General features: G+C 45.5%; 1 protein-coding gene across 1 annotated transcript in view; it reads right to left on the reverse strand.

Annotated features, from left to right (window-relative positions):
- Positions 1–21,424, reverse strand: part of CNTNAP2 (contactin associated protein 2) — a 1,111,520-nt gene that overhangs the window by 546,906 nt on the left and 543,190 nt on the right. Inside the window, exon 5 of the mRNA XM_081165093.1 lies at positions 45–254. Within this exon, the coding sequence (XP_081021219.1) occupies positions 45–254 (210 nt within the window). The remainder of the gene's footprint in view (positions 1–44; positions 255–21,424) is intronic.

Consider the following 21,424-nt stretch of genomic DNA (forward strand, 5'->3'; position numbering starts at 1 on the left):
ATTAATATGCATTTTAAAACAAAAACCAAGACCCTGAATCCTACCTAAATTTAAATTAAGCACCAGTTTGGCTTTTTTCAGTTCCAAGGTGATATAGTCTCCTTGCTGGCCTTCCCCATGGAAGATTACACCTTCACTTTCCGAGGTTTTAAATTTCAAAGCGATCACATCTTTCAAGGTTTTCAGTGTTTTCTTCTTGTGACCAAATCTGTACGGTAATACAACGTGGCCATCAAAATTGATAACATCAGCCCCTAAAGGGAAAAGATAAATAAAATGGTTTCTGAGCAGTTATGCATTACTGAGGCCATCTAAAACAAAGGCACATATATTTGGAGCATGCAATAAAAGTAACACGTATCCTGAAACCATTTTTGCCCAGCTATAAGTTACTAAAATAATGTGAAATGGAACATTATCTCAATATATTATTTAATGTTAGGTTTTCTTCTTTCTTACTAACAGGTGAGCATGGTTGTTGTTGTTTTTTAACAGTCCATTCTCAAACAATAATATGGTTTCCTTAGCTTCAACATAACATTCCACCTGTGGCCCTCAGTTGCTGGTTCCAGCCCTAGACTGCTTGCAGAAAAATACACAGAGACTAACCACTGGCCAGCACATCCCTAAAATCCCCCAGGAAGGTTACAGAGCAATCAGACTGTGTTCTGCAACCCATCAGCAGACCGGATGAGCTTTGGATAAATGTTCCTCCAACCTATAGGTCTAGTTTAAGTAACGACCACTGTGAGAAGACCTCCAAAAAGCAACTACCTGTGTGAATGCTCCATGTCATAAATTTTAAAAGATTATTCACCTTTGCAACACCTGGGCTATGTTTGCATGTCATGGGTACACAGCAGATGATGATGATGATGATGATGATAAATTGGGTATAGCGGAAGGTATGGGTGATTAATCCTTTTTGGGCTGAGTGCCAGAATTAGAGTTTGTAAATCCTAGATTATACTTATATATAATAAATAATGAGTGAGGTTTTCTTACGTCAAATGATTCTTAAAATCTGTGTATTACTTATTTATCAAATTATAATCCCCCCTAAAAAAAGAGTTGAGGGCAGAGAAGAATTTCTCTAAAATGTAGCATTTATAGTTCTTATGTCATTGGCTTATCTGCACTCAAGTTGCTATCATTTTAAATATTCCAAGTCTTTAAAATGTCCTTTCCCAAAACCTCCCAAACATTTACATGCCACATTTCAAGTCTTTGGAGTGTAGTAATTCTCAGTAATTCTTAAATCATTTCTTTAAGGGATGTCAGCTATCGTGATTATTATTATTGCCATATTGCAAATGGAGACCATGGAGTGACATTTTCAGAATTATTAGCTGAGGTTAAACTTGAACCCAGAACATAACGACTCATTGGCCACTTTTAGCTACTACACCATAACAATTTGCAGGGTCTGAATATCTCTGGGATGGCGATGACTGCCCTGCCTTTATTTCCCAAATGAGTTCGGAGTTTGAGCCTTTATGTAGTCACATAAATAAAACATGAATCCAGCAATAAAATATATCCACCCATAGTTTCAGGGCCATACAGCAAAGTCCAAGGATATGTTGAAGTCCACTGCATGCAGCCTGCTTCACAGCAAGCAAAAAGAAAGAAGGAGAAAAGCTTGCAGTGATAAACCCCTTGCAAGAAACAGTCCTTGTCTGGAAAGAGCAGCCAACACTATCAATCCACACATCATCTTATGAATTATACATTCGAGTGTAGGAATTAGTTCATAAATAAATGCAAAACTCAAATTAGCCACTTGTAACATACGGCATGTAGTCGAATCAAAACAGGGCACAGGGGACTTTTTCAATTTGTCTCACAAAATAACCAACATCCCAGTGTTCATTAAAAACCTTGGAAAAGACAATAAACCCAGCAGAAAAGGTCACCATGCTGGAGACGCAACAAAGCCTCCTTGTAAACCCATATTTCTTGTTTCTAAACTCATAACCACCAGGAGACATAACAGATCCCCTTTTAAATCTAATGATACCCACATTTCCTCTGAGAACAACCCCATTTTCTAATTGTTTGGGGAAGCCACTGCAGAATCTGGCTGCAGCAATCACTCCAAGGGGAAGTAACATTTGGTACTTTCAGTGTTTTCAAAAGGCGAAACTCTGGTCTGCTTTACACTTGCTCATGCATCCATATACACAAAGGGCAATTGCACAGCACTGGGCACTGTATGTGAGTAGTCTAACAACCTGATCACGTGAGGCTTTCTTGCCTGATCAGAGTGTTGCTTGGTGTGGAAATCCCATGCGACCAGTTCCATCTATTCAGTTCCTTCACGTTCCTCAGAATAGCAGGGTTGTACCATATGGAAGCAGTTCTTGTTGTTATGCACTCAATAAATGGGGTATTTAGATTTTTGCATATTGTTTTGATTAAAACATTTTTTCGGTAGTGTTGCTGCACAAACTTGGCTAAAGAAAGCGCATGGTAAATTTGGGGGTCTCGCCCTAAGCAAAATATACTGAAGATTTCAATGGAAATGTAGTATTTCTATGAGGCTAGTGAAAATTCGCAATTGATTCTGTGCATCCCAGATTTCACCAAGAGTGAAATTAAATGTGAACCCAGAAGGTCCTCTTGGAGCAAAACATGCAAGACACTTTGGACGAAGACCAAATGATCTTGATAAGGTTAATGAAGATGCTCTAGGTTCCTCCTCCTAACAGTTCAAAACTGCATATCTGGGTATCCTGAGAGCACAGTCTTTCTTCAAGAATGGATATGTTATGCACTTGTAATAATAGCAATATAAACAAAAGTGCTTTTTCTACTCTCCAGAGATTGTCTCGCATGTTTGTGGAGGCCATAATCTTGAGCATGTAATAAAATGTGCTCTTCAAACTGAACTCCCTTGCCTGCATCCTCTCACAGCTGGCTTCCTCATTATGGCACCCCCACAGCCACTGAATTACCATTCCCTTTGAGTCATGCAGCAGTCGTATTTTAGCATCTGGGGGCTGATCTAAAGTCAATTGAAGTCAATAGGAATCCATCCACAGGCTTCAGCACACTTTGAATTAAGCCCTAAAGGGAGATCTTCCAAAGGCATGTTGAAAGGGAATGCATTTGGTGCAGTGGCCCTTGTAGCATTTAGCTGAAAAGAGAACTATAGGCATCCTGCAGTTACATCTTAACAATTTTCCATTCCTCTACTAACCACAAGCTATGCAACTGCTGGTCCCTTTCACCTTTAAAACTACAAACCACTTGAATAACCATCAAAAAGAGGGACGGCAAGGAAAAACATCTCTCTCAAAGGTCTTCCTGACCACATACAGCTTCCATTTTGAGACTGTTATATGGTGAGCAGATGGCAATCTTCCTTCCTCAGATCCCATTCTCATGTTTCAGGGCCAGTTCACTTGGGAGGCCTGGCTGCGCACCTTGAGGTTTGCTCAATCAGAGCAACCCTCTTCAAGTTGCTAGGTTTTTACAAACTGAAGCAGCTATGTAGATATCCCCTGCATTGAGGCTGTGATCCACACAAACTGTGGTTCTGAAAGGGTGCTGCAACAGGTGGCATTTAACTGCTAAAAATAAAACAAAATAAAATAAAATGGGGCAGTGGTTGCTGTAGTCCTTAAATGTTAAAGGAGGCCGGGAAGAGAACTGGCACCATTTGGTTTGTTGTGTGCCAAGGCCCCCATGACGGACAAGAGTATTTTGGTTTATGGGTTCAAATAGGCCACAACTTTATTGGTTACAGATGTGAGCGGTTAGGCTTAGGCCAGCAGTTCTCAACCTGTGGGTCCCCAGATGTTGTTGGACTACAACTCCCATCATCCCTGAGCTCTGGCCTTGCTAGCTAGGGGTGATGGGAGTTGTAGTCCAACAACATCTGGGGACCCACAGGTTGAGAAAGACTGGCTTATGCATTGGGCAAAGCCAGGCTATATCACGACTCCCGCCCGTCTGCAGGGAGTCCATCTAAGGGTAAACCACCCACAGGGATTACATCAAATAGTAATCCTGAGGGGTCCACGTTGGGGTTGTGACATGACTTCTGTCTGGGCATTGGACAGAATCCACACTCCCGGATCCCTTTAACAGGATATCCTTACTGCTTCTGAACTGCTAGGTTGGCAGAAGCTGGGACAGAGCAATGGGAGCTCACCCCATCGCGGGGTGAGCTGCCAACCTTCTGATCAGCAAGCCCAAGAGGCTCAGTGGTTTAGACCACAACGCCACCCACTCCCCTTAACTAAGATGGGGCAGGCAGAGGCTACAACCTCCCCTCCATCCAAACAAAGGCTTACCCAATGCCTAACCTCACAAAGTTGTGACAATTGCTACCAGGTAGGTGAAAACCAAATTGCTGGTGCCAATTTGCCAAGTGGGGGAAATTCCTACCCGGCCACAACAATATGTCAGCTGACCGTTGTCCTTAGCGAGGTCATATCAGAGCAAAGCATGGATAAAGGGTGGGTGGGTTGGGAGATCCAGTGCAAAAGGTGAGAGAGAAGGTCCCGTCTGGCTACCACAGTTAAATCTCCCGCAGCCACGTCCCCTCACAGCGCTGATTGTTCAGCGGGGCCACACTGGGCCTGGCTCCACCCAGGGCCGGCAACATGGCTAGGACAACACAGAATGGGCCGCCAACTCCCCACTCCCCCGGCCAGATCACTGCCAAGTCCTGGCTGCCTGGCCGCAACACCACCCACCGGGAAAGGTGAGTGGACCTCTTGCACCAGTAGTTTTCCCTCCATTGGGTTTTTTATGGGTATTTAACCTTAAACAACATGGACCCTTGTTCAACCCAGGCTCTGTCTGTTTCTGCCATCAGAAGTAAACAGTCATCTAAAATCCAGCACTAAAGGAGAGGAATTGCTGTGGAATAGTCCCACACCTTTGATGCTACTGCTGTAGCTCTCTGTTGTGGATCCCCATCCACCGCCATGCTTCAGATGGGGAGTCTAAGGATCATCTCAATGAACAGGCAGGTATCTATGTGAGAACACACTCTTTAAGATCTTATGTGTGCAGACTAAACATTAGAAGCATTTCCTGCTGTGCTCTGTTGTGGCCTTTTTATCTATTGTGGCTGCAGTCTATTTGGACTTTATACAGTTTGCGCATTGCAGACTATAATATCTAAATTCTATTTTTTTAAAAAACCCAGATCTCAGTTTTCTCAAATAAGACTATTCTGGCATCTCAGAGACAAGCCCTCTGTATTTGGAAGAGGACTTTTGCTGCTGGGAGGGCGCGTTTAGACCCAAGCCATGCTTAACTGGTTAGTAAGTCTAGAATAACTCCCCAGTTTAAAAAGACGAACAAATTGTTGAACAAATAATTCAGGGGGAAAGCCTCCTGTTATAAAAATAGAATATGTTTTTGCATCCCTGGGGAACTCTTATATGGATTCCTTGATAATGTGTAACTAATGGCCGCTTACCTTGTCTGCTGTAGCAGACTCTTCAAACAATTAAGTCAATTAGAAAGAGATGGAAACTATTGTCCAATAAAAACAAAATTGATCCATTTTCACATGCAAAACTGATTTTGTAGGCAAATCCTATCTTAGAAATCGGAAAAAAAGATGGTAATGTGGAAAAATTAGGTGGAAGCAGGCAGGGACGCGGACTTATAAAAAATATTGGGGGGGGCCCGGGAAAGCTCATGAATAATAAATAAGCTCATGAATATGCAAATAAAGTGGCTCCGGCCCTAAATAGGGCAAGCCACGCCCCCCAGTCAGCCGATTGGCTGGCTGGGAGGTGTGGCCAGTCGGGATTCCCCTGTTCTCGCGGGATTTCCGGCAGTGCCTTGGCAGTGGCGGTGGTGCTGCGAAGCAGCGAGGCAGGAGCCCCCGCCCCCGGGGATTCCCTAATCTCGCGGGGGACGGGCGGGGCTCTCCGATTAGGGCGCGCGGCTGGCTGGCTGGCTGGCGAAGGAGCAGGTGGGGAGGAGGCGGGGGACGGCGGCGGCGCTCTGCTGGAAGGGCGCCCGAGATTATTGGGGGGGCTGAGCCCCCCCAAAAAATTTTTTGAGGGGGCTCGAGCCCCCTCAGGCCCCATGGAGTCGGCGCCTATGGAAGCAGGTGTATTGACTCTGGAACAATTGATAGATGAGGAATATGAATTCTATACAGTGGTACCTCGGGTTAAGAACTTAATTCGTTCCGGAGGTCCATACTTAACCTGAAACTGTTCTTAACCTAAAGCACCACTTTAGCTAATGGGGCCTCCTGCTGCTGCCGCGCTGCCGGAGCACGATTTCTGTTCTCATCCTGAAGCAAAATTCTTAACCCGAGGTACTATTTCTGGGTTAGCGGAGTCTGTAACCTGAAGCGTATGTAACCCCAGGTACCACTGTACTTATACTGTTCTAAAAGATCAATATCATCTATCAGATGCAGCCCAATGGCAATATCTGCAGTCACAGAATCTGGTAACGGCCCTGTTTGGCCGGGCAGCTTTTTCAGCTTCTGAGACCCCTGAGATACTGTATCTCCCATTAATCAATGGGTCAATCACACAACAGCACTTGCAATGTATGAACAGATTGCTTATAGACACAGATTTTGTTTGGATAAATATATTGACATTTGTAATGAGTTTATACAGAATATAGTAGTCAAAATAAAAAAATTCCTTCCAGTAGCACCTTAAAGACCAACTAAGTTAGTTCTTGGTATGAGCTTTCGTGTGCATGCACACCTCTGAAGAAGTGTGCATGCACACGAAAGCTCATACCAAGAACTAACTTAGTTGGTCTTTAAGGTGCTACTGGAAGGAATTTTTTTATTTTGACTATGGCAGACCAACACGGCTACCTATCTACTACTAGAATATAGTAGGTTATTAATAATCATACACATATTAGGGCAATAATATTACATATATATCTATATAGTAATGTATGGAAATGCAACTGACTATATTTAGTGTATTAATTTATATCCTTTTTATTGTAATTGTAATTTTTTTGCACTTCCCCTTCATTCATTTTCTCTTTTTTCCACATTATTTCTTATAACTGAAACTATCTTAATAAAATATTAATTGAAAATAATAGTAATAAATAGGGTGGTCTGTATTCTTGGTTGACCCAGTAAAATAATCAGCCTACACATGTGTTGGTTGATTCAGGATTCATACCCAATGCCTATGCCAAAGCCTGTTGACATCTGTCGTCCTGTGCTTATAGCAATTTTACCATTTTGGGGCCCTGCCGCCCATGGCTTCCCTGTCCCAGGGGACTGCAATTTAATTTAAGTTTACTGTTTTCAAGCCCAAGAACTGAAATGGAGTAGATATAAAAATGTGGAATAAAGAAAGTATATTTTTTATACGAGCTGCTAGGGTGGACTTCTAAACTTGCCATTATCCCAAAGTCTTAAGAGCATGTTTAGATAGTCCGCAGATGGTTAAAGGGTAAAATAGTTCTATCTGCAGAAAGACTGAAGCATGATCTGCATCAGGAGAGGGTCAGCTTTCCAGACAACACTGTTTTATACTGTAGACGTATTCAAAATCACTGGTACGTATATAAATTTTGAACTTCGTTTTTAATATTACATGACCAGAGATGATGCAACATTATACATGGTCATAAATGAAACAATAGAGCAAGTGTAATAATAGCCCCTGGTAAACTGTGGACATGATTTCCTTAACCACAACCTCACATGAAATCTACATAGTGCCACCCTGAAGATCCCGGGCCCCAGGGAGATTAGACTGGCCTCGACCAGAGCCAGGGCCTTTTCGGCTGTGGCCCCGTCCTGGTGGAACGCTCTCCCACAAGAGACCAGGAGGCCCCATTAGTGGTGCTTCTGCAGGGCCTGTAAGATGGAGCCGTTCCGCCAGGCCTTTAGTCAGGGTTCAGTCTGATTCATTTTCTCTTTGTATAAGAACAAGCACGAAGGAGGTTTCCCAGCCCACTCACAGGTCCTTATAGTATCAGTTGAAACAGTTGGTTCTGGCGAGTATTAACTGTTTTCCATTTTAACCTGAGGATTGTCATTTGTTCAGTTTTAACTTTAACTTATTTGAATTAATTTTGGGGTGCATTTTAATTGATTGATTACTTGTTTTTATGCATATTGTATTATTTATATGCTGTTTGCCACTCTGAGCCCAGCTCCGGCCGGGGAGGGAAGGGTACAAATAAATTATTATTATTATTATTATTATTATTATTATTATTATTATTATTATTATTATTATCTCTCTGTCTTCCTTCAAATCTCTCAAAAACCAGGAGCCTGCAAGTGGCCTTTAAGGCAGGGAGTGTGGATTCCAGGCAGCAGATCTGCACCAATATCTTGTATTCAACAGTCCACCTCTGGCTGCTCCATGTTCTCTTTGTATCGGATCTTTGTAACGGAAAGGACCTTCAGAAAGTACAAATTTATTTAATAAAACACATGCAAGTAAAATAACATTTCCATGAACCCTGACTGATGGGAGTATCTGTTGCCTGTTTTCCCCCAACACACACACATTTGAGGCACATTCAAGTTACAAAATCAACCCAAATGAGGAGTTTTTAAAGGGGATCTGAAAGTATACATTGATTCCCATCTCCATCACAAAAGTTTTATTTTAATATATCCCTTCAAAACTTGTAAATGTATCAAATCTCTCAGACCAGTTTCAAAGATTTGAGTGCAGCCTGCTAATTTTTCTCTTGAAAAAGTCCAAAACACGAAACACTGCCTTTTCTTCCTGATCACGCTCCGTTCTTCCTCGTGGGTGTTTCATGTAGAAACACTGAAAAACATTTTCCCACAGTTATCCTCAATATGTCTACTGTGAAGAGGCTTTAGGAATTAACAGAGATATGTTCACAACTTTTGGAGATTTAAACCTGGAAGGTAAATGTCTTAAATCTCAGAGGCAATTTAAACATTAGTGTGCTGGGTTTTCTCCCTCTTCCTAAAATAAGCTGAAAAGCCAGGCATAATCCTGTATTGGATGGATTTTCTGTTCTCCCCTCCAAAAAAGACTCCCCTCTCTCCAAATAAGAGAATTGTGTTTTGTTTTTTTGAAAAAGGGAGCTAGCTGTGCCCTGGAAAATAATTACACTCCCAGTTAGGCAGGAGAGTCAGTGGAGTTCGGATGGGATCTGGAAGTCAGAGTCACATACTAAATTGTGCCAATGAGCAGTGACCTCGGGCGATGTGTGCATTTATCAGATAAGCCATGGATGTCTAAGTACACACAGCTGTCACGGTCAAATTCTAAATCAATTGCAAATGCCCTAGAAAGCAACAGACAAATCACTATACCCAGGACTTTTTCCAAGAAAAATGGGTGCCAGAACTCACCATGAAGTTGTTACAGCTGGGCGACTCAGGGCAGATGCTGGTTTGACAACGGCCACATTCATCGCCCCGAGAGGTGCTAAAAGCTACGGCAAGCTGTCTCCCTGGCTGGTTTGGGGGTCACCCCTGGTTCTGGTGCAGGTCAGGTAAATGCGCCCCCACCCCCCTCGTTCTCTTTGATTCTGGCAGGTGGCTATGACAGCTCGAAAGGGACATTGCGCAAATGTACATGTGTGCAATGGGAGAGGCCTGCCTGGAAAGCTTAAAGAAGAGGAGGAGGAGGAGGAGGAGTTTGGACTTGATAACCTGCCTTTCACTCCCCTTAGGGAGTCTCAAAGTGGCTAACAATCTCCTTTCAGAGCCAGTGTGGTGTAGTGGTTAAGAGTGGTGGACTTGTAATCTGGGGAACCGGGTTCGCTTCCATGCTCCTCCACCTGCAGCTGCTGGGTGACCTTGGGCTAGTCACACTTCTCTGAAGTCTCTCAGCCCCACTCACCTCACAGAGTGCTTGTTGTGAGGGAGGAAGGGAGAGGAGAATGTGAGCCGCTTTGAGACTCCTTAAAGGGAGTGAAAGGCGGGATATCAAATCCAAACTCCTCCTCTTCTTCTTCTTCTTCTTCTTCTTCTTCTTCTTCTTCTTCTTCTTCTTCTTTCCCATTTCCCACAGTCCATTTTAAAACAAAGTGTGAACAGTTCAGAAGAGGAGGAGGAGTAGTAGTTTGGATTTGATATCCCGCCTTTCACTCCCCTTCAGGAGTCTCAAAGCGGCTCACAATCTCCTTTCCCTTCCTCCCCCACAACAAACACAATCTCCTTTCCCTTCCTCCCCCACAACCTGCAGCTGCATGTGGAGGAGCGGAGACACGAACCCGGTTCCCCAGATTACGAGACTACCGCTCTTAACCACTACACCACACTGGCTCTCGCAAATACCTTCTAGATATCTAACACTGTTTGCAACTGGTGGCCAAACGCCGCCAACTTATTTGGCAACTAAATTCTAAACTGGTTTTGAAATGACCTCTTGAGTGCAACTCAGGAACAGAGTTTGCTATAAATTATTACTCTTAAATAAATTGAATTAATTTGGATTCATCTGTGTCACAAGCTGTATCTTTCTCAAGGCAGTTTTCAGGCGGGAGGGGGGGCTACATTCTTGTCACTAGGATAAAAATAGGACTTGGCAACTGATGTCAAGGAGTGACAGCAGACTCAAAAAGAATGCTTATTAAAACTCTGGCTCCTTCTCCTACTCTGCTACGGATATATCAGAGTTCTTTAGAGTGAGCTGTGAGGTGGCTACTTTGCCCTCACCTAGCCGCTCAGAAATCAGTCTCAAGTGTGTCTTCGAATGCAGAGTGGACATCTCCAGAATATTGAAGATATCATTAACTCCTTTCTGCACCTAAGTCATAATGCAAATATCCAAAATAAATTCAGCACCTCTGTCAGATTTGAACAACATCCCATTGGCTTGCTATGTCTTAGACGGAAGTACAAACAGAACAACAACCAAAATACTCCTGCAAACCTCAAAATAAAATAATAGAAGTATTAAAACATCATTGGGCACCCTCACTGTCTGTCCCTTTAATCATTTTTTTGGGGGGAGGGGGAGAAACACTATCTTGCATGCAAAACAGGAGGTGCAGGGGGTTGGACTAGATGACCCTCAGGTCCCTTCCATCTACAATTCTATGATTCTATAAAAACAAAGTGGCAAATCTGGGGAAAGTTGAAGCTGGAATCCTTCTGCCTGACAGACTAGCTTCCTATACACAGAGGGATCCCCTGCCCCCAGGATGATTTGAAGATAAGAATCACTAATCTACAAAAGTAAGTAATACAGTCCAAGAAGAATTGTACAACATGGTGGTTCTGGACATCTAATTTTCATAGAATCATAGAATCCTAGAGTTGGAAGAGACCACAAGGGCCATCGAGTCCAACCCCCTGCCAAGCAGGAAACACCATCAGAGCACTCTTGACATATGGTTGTCAAGCCTCTGCTTAAAGACCTCCATTTTATTTTCTATCTTCTGCAAAATAAACAAAGGCTTGGCACACACATTTTTATAAGTTATGTATGCCTACACTAATTCAAACAAAACAAGATTGTAGTGCATTGCTGAGAAATGTTTTATTGGGGATTTCTGCTTATTGAGCGATGGATTATGCTGCCATCTTACAGATCCACAAAGCAATGTAAATTCTGAAAGACTTTGCCCTCCAGGGATACTATATAAGCAAGTAACAAGACTTACATTGCCATTTTATTTGGAAGGCTATGGCGCATATTTGAAAGCCTCAGTAATTTACTTTTTTTGTTATTACCATGAAAAAGGGAGAATGCAAACGATATCGATGGTGACGTCTTTGTATCATGCCAAACCACTGCCCGAGCCTCAGTCTCCATGTGTGGAAGTCACCCCATCTGCCTGAAGCTGCAGTTGTCACAAGCACCAAGGGTCATGTTAATTGCAAATGGAAAGAAATCTTTAAATGCCTCTGAATCGAAGAACCCAAACTATAAGGGGACTGCCTAGATAGCACACAGCCATTTTACCGTACAGTTAGTGCTTGAATGGCTGTGTCAGTCTGAAACTTCCTGGGCACTGCACCCACCCTACTTTCTTATTCCAATGTAGTCAGAGTGGCATGGATCCTGCCACGAGAAATCAGGAAGCACATTATGAATCACCAGGTAGGTAGCAATACAAACCTGGGCTGGAGTGGGGGGGGGGTGGGCTCCCATAAGAAGAGCAAATACAACATTTTGTGTGCAGGACAGAAGGGACGGCTGTCACCTACAGGCAATGCTGTTTGTGAACTTCTGGTGGTATCTGCCGGGCTGCGGTTGACTAGACCTTGCCCATCTAGCATGGCAATGCAGAAGAGCCTATGGGTTTCCTTGCTGGATGGTCCAGGAAGAGCTACCAGCCATGGAAGAATCTTCTAGTTAGGGCTGTGCCAGAATTGGTCCTCCATTTCCTTAAAAGTATTTGTCCCTTGTGAAAGAGGCTTCCACTTTTCTGCTTCATTCTTGGGACACTTTCTAAGAACTGTGGTGCTGGCAGGGCTTTGAGCTTACCTTATCACTGAGAGGTGACCAATGACTCTGTGTGTAAACATTTCTCCAGCGTTCTGCAGCTTCCCTGGCTGCCTGCACTCTGAAAAAGTCACATGGGAAGAGTTCCCCTGGGCTTTACTTGAAAGATTGCCACTCAGGAGGGCTGCAGAGTGAGGACCTCTGGGGAGATGATTTGTGCAGTGGAAGGAATGACACCTGCAAACACCCCTTGATCACCTCAAAAGAAACACCAAAAAAACCCCTCTGAGGCAACTCATGAGAATTTCACTGGAATTTTCTCTCCCTTTTCATAACTTTTAAACTTAATTTCTTTTCTCATAGATGGGTGGTGAAGGGGGGTGGGGTAGAAAGGGTTTTTTTTAACACATTGAGTATTAACGTTGTTCCCTAACCAGAGGCAACTGCAAGTCCTCATTATATTTGTCAATTAATTTGTAACCATCCCATGTATCAGGCACATTTTTGCAAGAATTGTTTCAATCATGACTTTGATTTTAACCATTCATGAAAAAATTAATGTGTGAAAAAATCTTAACTCTCCTGACAATACATCCTCACCCATCAATAAAGACAATATTCAATCTTTGAGGAACTGAGCCTTCCATCCACCTCAGACAGAAGAAAATCTATGTGTTCTCTCAAACACCAGAACACAAACCTCCAACCAGGATGATGAGGTAAGATTAAACCATATAATTTATGTATTATTTCTCAAGATATATTGATCTTTCCAAAATGCTTATTGATCTCTCTGAAATGCTTATTAAGTGAATCTATTGCTTATAAATTATGTCTTATTGCTGAAAATCTTATTATTTTCTTACTCTCAAGACACTAGAGGTAATGCTGATATTTATTTGGACTCTTATAAATGATAATTGGTGCCTGCAAAAATAAATTATCAGCATAGCTGGCAGGCTGGTGACACTTTGGGGCATTGTAACTATGGGGTAGAAGAGGAACAAACATCCTTTTCCCGTATTTCTAGAATAACATCTGAAATGGGAACTCATACAGGCTCTCCATGCATTTGTTCTTGGATTTCAAAACCAGCCCCAAAGCATCATTTTTCTGGCCCTGCTCTGCCTTGCTGTAAGCCCAGGAATGCCCTTTACTGCCTTGTCTCCCAGAAGCCTCACCCCACAGGTGACTTTACCAAAAAGGCGCTTAAGCGACCTGCAAGCACATGCCCTTCTCTGTACCTGAGTCCCTTTGTACACAGTCATCTCCAGCATGGCTCTTCCATTAGACCATTCATAATCTCCACCAAGGACAAAAGGAACTTTCCAACAAGCACTGTCCCTACTGGTAAATTAATCAACAGTTATTTGCATTCCTTAAACTTAGGGCCTTCCACCCCATGTTGGCACAAAACACTCTTCTTGTACTCAGAATTTTGCCACTGAGGACTCACGGCCAACATCAATCTTACCTTAGGCTCCCAATTCAGTTAAGTGCATGAAACATGTTTTACAGTGATGAGAAATTTAATTCACTACCCTTCCCTTCTTTAGAATGCTCACCTTTGCTCCAGGTAACTCCTCCCCTTAGGAAAGAGAACCTTTACAGACTTTACAGACTTCTGGGGAGGTGGCAGACCTGCTCAGCTGCAACTGTTGTAAGCTCCAACAGATGTAATTAAGTGGTGTATTTATGATAGAGATATTACTATTATCTCTGAGGACAGAAATGACCTTGGAATGAACTTCCAGAAGTTCTAAAAAGGATTGTTATGGGATCAAGAAATATTCACAGAGAAGATTCAGAGAATCTAGTCAGGGGTCTGGAAATAAAAAATTGCATGTATGTGTGTTAAAATGGGATCTGGTACAAAGAAAACCATGTTAACATTGGCTCCTTTCTATTCCCTTTCTCCCCAAGGAAAGCGTTGAATGAAAATCTCGAGGACTGACTGGTCCTGACATGATCCTTTAGATCACGACTAACCCTCATTTGTATTTGCAGAGAATAAATCAGTGCAGTCTGAGTCAGGTTGAGGCCTGCTGTTAAGGTCAGATAGGTCAAGGATGAACTAACGGAAGCGGCCTTGTAGCTCAGGATGTCTCTTCCATGCTTGAGTTCCACTGAACACGAGATCAGAGGAAGAGAATCCCTCACAGCGAAGGGTGACAAATGGGGATGCCTTTGGACATTGCAGCCATGCTGGAGCGGTGGGAAGGTTCTCCACACGCTACAGAGGAAGATACACCTCCTCTGATACCTGTTGTTTTAAAACATAAAACTTTTCTGAAGCATAGTATGTTAAGTGTTCTCTTGAAGTCAACCACACAAAGTTAATTAACTGCCTTCATTCTTGTAAGTTGTCCAACATCTCATCTCTGTGCCTGAAGACAAGAGCCAGGAGTAACACAGCTTGTCATCTTTGGTTTGAATATGTGTGTGAATGGCTTTTCTTCTCAGGTAAGTTTGGAGTAAAAGTCTATTAACTATAACAAGAACCCAAGCTACTCTTAATACTTCTTAAAGCCATTATAAATATATAAGAATTGACAAAAGTTAAAAGTATGGAAGCAATTTGCAATAACACCCAAACAAATCACTTTTGCACTTTTATTTCTATACCCAGCAGCTTTTTGAACAAACTATAAAGATAATTCTGCACTAGTATTGTTTCCACTCTGAAGGGCTTTCACACACCCAGCTTAACTGAAAAATTTCCCATCAAAAAATTCTATCCGCCTTTGTTTGGATCCAAATAACTGTTGTTCTTGGATGCACACAGATACAAGCACCCTTGTGGCCAGTCAAGAGGTGCCAGGGTGCGCATGGGTCACTGGCCAGGAGGTGCAGGAGGCACCATCTCTGCACCAGCCCCAGCATGGCTTCCCTCCTTGTGGCTCAGCCCTCCACGAGGGAGCCTGTCATGGGACACCCGGTTGCACCTCCTCAAAAAAATGCCTCAGGGCGATGGCGCCCCAGCCTGCCCACACGGCCACTCTGGTTGAGTGTCATTTCCACTCTCAGCCCTTCCACTTCTCTATGTGCATTTCTACATGCAGTGAGCCACAGGTGTCAGGGCTTCATTGCCTGCATGATGTGTTGTGTAAGTGGGGCTCTATATGTGTTTATGTAGCCCCACCCGGAGATCTTTTCCCCCAATCCAAATAATTGTTGCCTCTATCATGATTTCACATCATATTTAATTGGCTTTTGAGATTATGCTATTACACCAAACAATTCTGCCATCTCTTCCTCCCTCCCATGTAGGTCTACTGTCTGTTGACAATACAGTATTTGCAAAGCTGTTTGGGACGCAAATCCTTATGTATTGTAATAAACAAAAAACTGCCCTTATTCCCTTATGGGGAACACAAGAGCCCTTATAGAGTCCTTTGTAGGTTCTCCATCAGTCAGAGAAAATAGCAGAGGCCAGCCAGAGAATACTGAGAAGCAAAGCAGCTAGTGAGCCTGATCTTTATTGAACTGTTGCAACAGGGTGCTCCCTTCACACGCAGGAAAGGAGGAGGACCCTGAACAAAGGTGTGCCCACCCTTATATAGACATTTTAAATTGCCCGCCCTGGAGTCCAAGACCACCCCCAGAAACATCATACATACATCACAGAAAGGGGCGGTCTACAACAGAAATCTGAGTGCGCAGTTTATCTCCTGTCTGGCAAGTTACCTGTTAATGGTTACTTGATTGGATACCCTGGGGAGCCTGGCCAGTCTTTTGTAATGATAAATACTTAGTTTCTAAGCCAGGTCACAGGCTCACCCTATTCAGACATACCCTTAAGACATACCCTTAAGACAGGATTTGTGAAGGAAAAGACAATGGGGAGGCTTTTCCGTTTTCCTTCAACCCTACAGAGAAAACATTTGGTCAGTTTGGGAGTCAAAATGGCCTCAGGGCTGTTCTCTTGTGCTGCTTCCGACATGCGGCTCATATATTCATCTACGTGTTTGCTTGGTACATTTATGAACATTTATTATTATATATAAGACCTTAATTTTTTTATTTCAGGATGTTCCTGGCATTTCTATCTAAAAGAAGGATTCTGAGATAAATTCTGAAATGGTTTTAGCAATTAGTGTAACAAAAATAGTAGCCTGCTTATACACTAACATAAAAAAAATTCAATATACATGAAAAGCAGTTAGGCTTTCTCTAGGGTAAGATAACCTGGAATATGTGCTGACTGAAGCTGATAAACTTCAGCAGCAAAATGTGATAAAACCATGAGTTAGGTTTATTCACAGACCATATTTAATGCCTGCATTATGACAGAAGATCAATCACGTAAATTCACTTAGAATATCTACAGCATATTCAGTGTCAAAGAGACTTATTTCACTGATGAAAATAAGAAGTGACCTTATTTCTATGCTGTTAAAAGCAGACAGGTATTAAAAACAATAAAATCAAGGTTCTATTTAGAATTCCAAAACAGCTATCAATGTGCCTAGTTATACTATATACTGAAGAGGGTTGCAATCCCCTTGAAAGAGCAGGTCTGCGGCAGGCGGACTCTCAGAGTCAGCTGAAACCCACGCAGCCTGAGGGTCACCAGTTTCAGATGCTTCAGAGGTGCCGCCATTTCTGGGCAGAGCGAGGTTGGCCAATCCATCCCTGGGAGCCTCCCACTCAGATCACCACAAGGAGTTCTGTGTGGTCCTGCCCTCAAAGGGGCCACAGGGGATTCAGTCGCTATGGAATACGGCTACCAGAATTTTGACGTGCATGACTAGGTATATTATCCCAATCTTTTAAAAAAGAAAAAACTCCCTTGACAACCTGTCTGATTTGGATCCAATTCAGGATCCTGGTTCTTACATGACTTGGGTCCTAAACGCCAGGGCCTCCTCCATACCAAGCTGCATGTGCTCTCAGATCTTGAGGTTGAGGCCTCTCTCCTGTCCCTCTGTCTTTATAGAGTGGGAGGTGGGAGTTCTGGTCTTCTTTCGTCTTCTTTGCTTAGTTGACTTTGCAGAACTTGCAGGGAGAAAGAATTTCGCTAAACATTAGAGAAACCTCTTAATGGTCAAGATGTTTGACCTCTCAGGAGGTGGTGAGCTCACATTGGCTGGAAGCATTTAAGCAGAAGCTGGGCAGCCAATCACCAGGATCCTGCATTACAGATGGGGGGGGTGAACTAGATGGCTCCTGGGGTCCCTTCCAGCTCTCTTAAGCTATGATTAGGTGGGATAATTCCAACATCGTTGTGTGTTTTGATTGGGGAAGGCTGATAAACCCAAATTTCCAATAAATATAATCCAAGGGAATGAATAACAAGTTTAGGACAATGCTGTAAAAATCACCATCAAAATAATGTTTTTAAATTACAATTAAGTGCCAGACTTCTAATATCTGAAAAACGGAAGCTAGATAACCACAAAAATCTGAATGTTTTTGAAAGCATTATCCTTTTCAAAATCTTCCTTTTCATAATGAGCATCTTCCTGCAATTGAGAAACTCTAATTGAAGGCATTTAAGACTGCTGCTCAGAGGCATAAGGAATACGTATGTGTCAGAGCTGCTTGAAGATCCTAGCTCACAGAGGATCACGCTAGCCAGCGATCATTAAGTAAAAGTCTTTATTGAGTTACAGTTTCCATTCTCACGCTGCTGCGCGCAAACTCTACATCTAGTAGCTAGATCGGCGAAGCTCCGTCTGAGTCTCCGCCCCGTGTGCACCAACTTAATATCCTAGCCTTGCTCCACCTTTTCCGCCTGACTGTCCTCCTCTGGGTCCCTCTACCCCCCGGGGCTTCTTCCTTCCGGGATTCTTCTGACGCTGACCCGGACCCTCCTGCCTCCTTGCGCCGGGCTTTAGGACCTGGTTCCCTTTCGGGGCTGCTTACTGCGCCGCCTTCCTCTGCATTTGAACTTGGCGCGCGCGCCCAACCTTCCACTTTCCTCTTAACCGTTTCTTCGCTCCCCGATGGAGGCGTGGCCACTCCTGACTCATGCCCTCCCTCCTGTGGTGAGCTGCTAGCGCTTCCCCCCTGGCTCCCTTTCTCTTCCCTGCTTCCTGGCGGTGACGCTGGTCCCGATTTCCAGCTGCTCCCCCCTGAGTCCCCTCTGGCTCTACCTTCCTGGGGTGCCCCCCTAGACTCCCCCCTTGCCCTGGCCACTGGTGCTCCTTTCTGTGAATCCTCTGATTCACTGGAAAGACTGGGAGATCTCGGGTCGTCGTCATCACTCATCTTTTCTTCTGCCTCCTCCCCTTCGCTCTCTGTCTCCTCCCTTGCCCGTGCCTCTGCTCCTAAACCCCTGACATCCATCCCCCCCTCGAAGCCCCCCAGTCCCCCCTCCCCTCCTTCCGGTGCTGGAGCTGGGGGCTGCTGTTGCAAAGGGACGAACGTCGGATATCGGTCGCTTCCCGTGGCGGGCCTCCATCTGAACTCTTCCGGGACTTCCTCCCTGCTCTCGTCGACGACGGTCACCTCCGCTTCCATCTCTGTGCCGCCGTGCTCGAAACCAGGGTCGTCCCCGAAAATGTCCATGTCCGTCTCTCCCTCACTTCCTCCTGGCGGCGTTGCTCGTCCTGAGCAGTCCAGCCACTTTCTGCAGAACTGCTCCTCTGGCCTATCGTCCCACCAATACGAGGGTTCTGAGGCAGATCCCGAAGGTGACCCCTCCGGGGAACGGGCGTCTCGCGTTGGTTCCTCGTCCGAGTCGAACCCCCGGAACGTGCTGGCCGAAAGCGTGGGTGTGAAAAGCCAGTCGTCGAAAAAGTCTGCTGGCATAGGTCTATGTGGGAAGAGGGCATGAAACTCGTCTTTGAGCAGAGGTTCGTCTAAGGCGTATCCCGGCACCCAGCTGTTCGCACTGGCCGGGGTGCCCTCCTTGGCGAGAAAGTATTCTACCCCCTCTTTCCCCCATCTGGAGTCCAAAATCTCCGTGACTTCGTTGATGCGTTCCTTCTGTGCCGCTCCCGCGTGTCCTGTTCTGTCTCTGGCCGGACTCGGCGCCGTTCCAGGTTCCTGGAACCTGAGAGCCAGTGTGGTGTAGTGGTTAAGAGCGGTAGATTCGTAATCTGGGGAACCGGGTTCGCTTCCCCGCTCCTCCACATGCAGCTGCTGGGTGACCTTGGGCCAGTCACACTTCTCTGAAGTCTCTCAGCCCCACTCACCTCACAGAGTGTTTGTTGTGGGGGAGGAAGGGAAAGGAGAATGTTAGCCGCTTTGAGACTCCTGAAGGGGAGTGAAAGGCGGGATATCAAATCCAAACTCTTCTTCTTCTTCTTCTTCTTCTTGTGCGGTGCCTTGTAGGGAGTGAGCACCGATCTGTGGAATACCGGATGCATTCTGGAACCCTCCGGAAGTGCCAGTCTGAAAGCTACCGGGTTGACCTGCTCTTCGACTTGGTAGGGCCCCAGTTGTTTATGCCCTAGTTTCTTCTTGGCCAACGACCTGGCCGGCACTGCGTGGGCCGCTAACCAAACCCAGTCTCCCACGTGGAGCTCTTCTCCAACCCTTCTGTGCTTGTCTGCTTGTACCTTGTATGCGTGCTTGGCCAGCTCCAGGTGGCGCCTCAGCTGATCGTGGACTTCCTGCAGCTCCGACGCGAACGCATCTGCTGTCTGCGGCTCCCCCTCCCCCATTCTTTCCAGTCCCGGGAAGGTTCTGGGGTGCCTCCCGTTGTTGGCGAAGAACGGCGTGACCCCCGTGGATACGTGCTTCGTGTTGTTGTAGGCGAACTCTGCAAGCGGCAGGTAATCCACCCACGTCGCAGGCTGTTGATTTGCATAACATCTCAGGTACTGCTGCATGATGGCATTGACCCGCTCCGCTTGCCCGTTGGTCTGCGGGTGTCTCGCCGACGCCAGGTTGATCTTGACGTTCAGGAAGCCCATCAGCTTCTGCCAGAAGTTCGAGATGAACTGCCGCCCGCGGTCGGACAGAATAGACCGTGGCAGACCGTGAACCTTGAACACGTGGTCTATGAACAGTTTGGCGGTTTGCTCCGCCGTGGCCACCTTAGCACACGGAATGAAATGCGCCATCTTGGAAAACAGGTCCACCACCACCAGCACTGCCGTCTTGCCCCTTGAGCTGGGCAGATCCGTGACAAAGTCCAGGGCCACCCTTTCCCAAGGTTCTACCGGAGTTTGCAGCGGCTCCAACAGTCCGGCCGGCGGTTTGTGCACTGGTTTGGCCCTCTGGCAGGTGTCACACCTCGCCACGTAGTCTGCGACCTCCCCTCTCATTCCAGGCCACCAGAAATCCCTGGCTACTAATTCCACCGTCTTCTCCTTGCCAAAGTGCCCGGCCGTGGGCGCGTCGTGCAGCTGCTGCAGCACCTTGGCTCGAAGTTCGTCTCCCGGCACGTAGATGGCCCCTTTACGGATGAGCAATCCATCTCTTAGCTGGAAACCGTCGGCCGCTGCCTTGCCCCTTTGCACCTCTGTCATCTTGGCTTGTGCGAAGGAGTCCCCCTGCAACGCTCGCCGTACCGCCTCTAGGTCCACGGTCGCCGCGGCGCACGCCCACACTGTCGGTGCGAAGATGTGCATGGCGGCCGCTGGTGTTGCGTCCTCCAGATACTGTGGCTTACGGGAGAGAGCGTCTGCCATGATGTTGGTGTCCCCCGGGACATACTCTATTCGGAAGTCGAAGTTCGCAAAGAACTCAGCCCAACGTATCTGCCTCTGGTTCAGGAACTGTGCCGTGCGCCAGTGCTCTAGATTCTTGTGGTCCGTGCAAACCTGCACCGTGTGCTTGGCGCCGATCAGAAAGTGCCTCCACGCCTTGAACGCTGCATGAATTGCCAGCAACTCCCTGTCCCATATGGTGTAGTTCTGCTCGGACTTGCTGAGCTTCCTGGAGTAAAACGCTCCCGGTCGCCACACCCCCTGCGGGTCTTTCTGCAGCAGGACCGCCCCCACGGCTCTGTCCGAAGCGTCTGTCTCCACCCTCATCGGCTTGCTGGGGTTGACATGAAGCAGCTGCTCTTCCGACGCGAAGAGACGCTTGAGTGCCTGAAAGGACTGCTCCGCCTGCTCTGTCCAAATGAACTTCTTTTTCTTGGAGCTAAGCGTGTCAGTGAT

This window comes from Podarcis bocagei (genome assembly GCF_964188305.1).
Source record: "Podarcis bocagei genome assembly, chromosome: 12".
Lineage (NCBI taxonomy): Eukaryota > Metazoa > Chordata > Lepidosauria > Squamata > Lacertidae > Podarcis > Podarcis bocagei.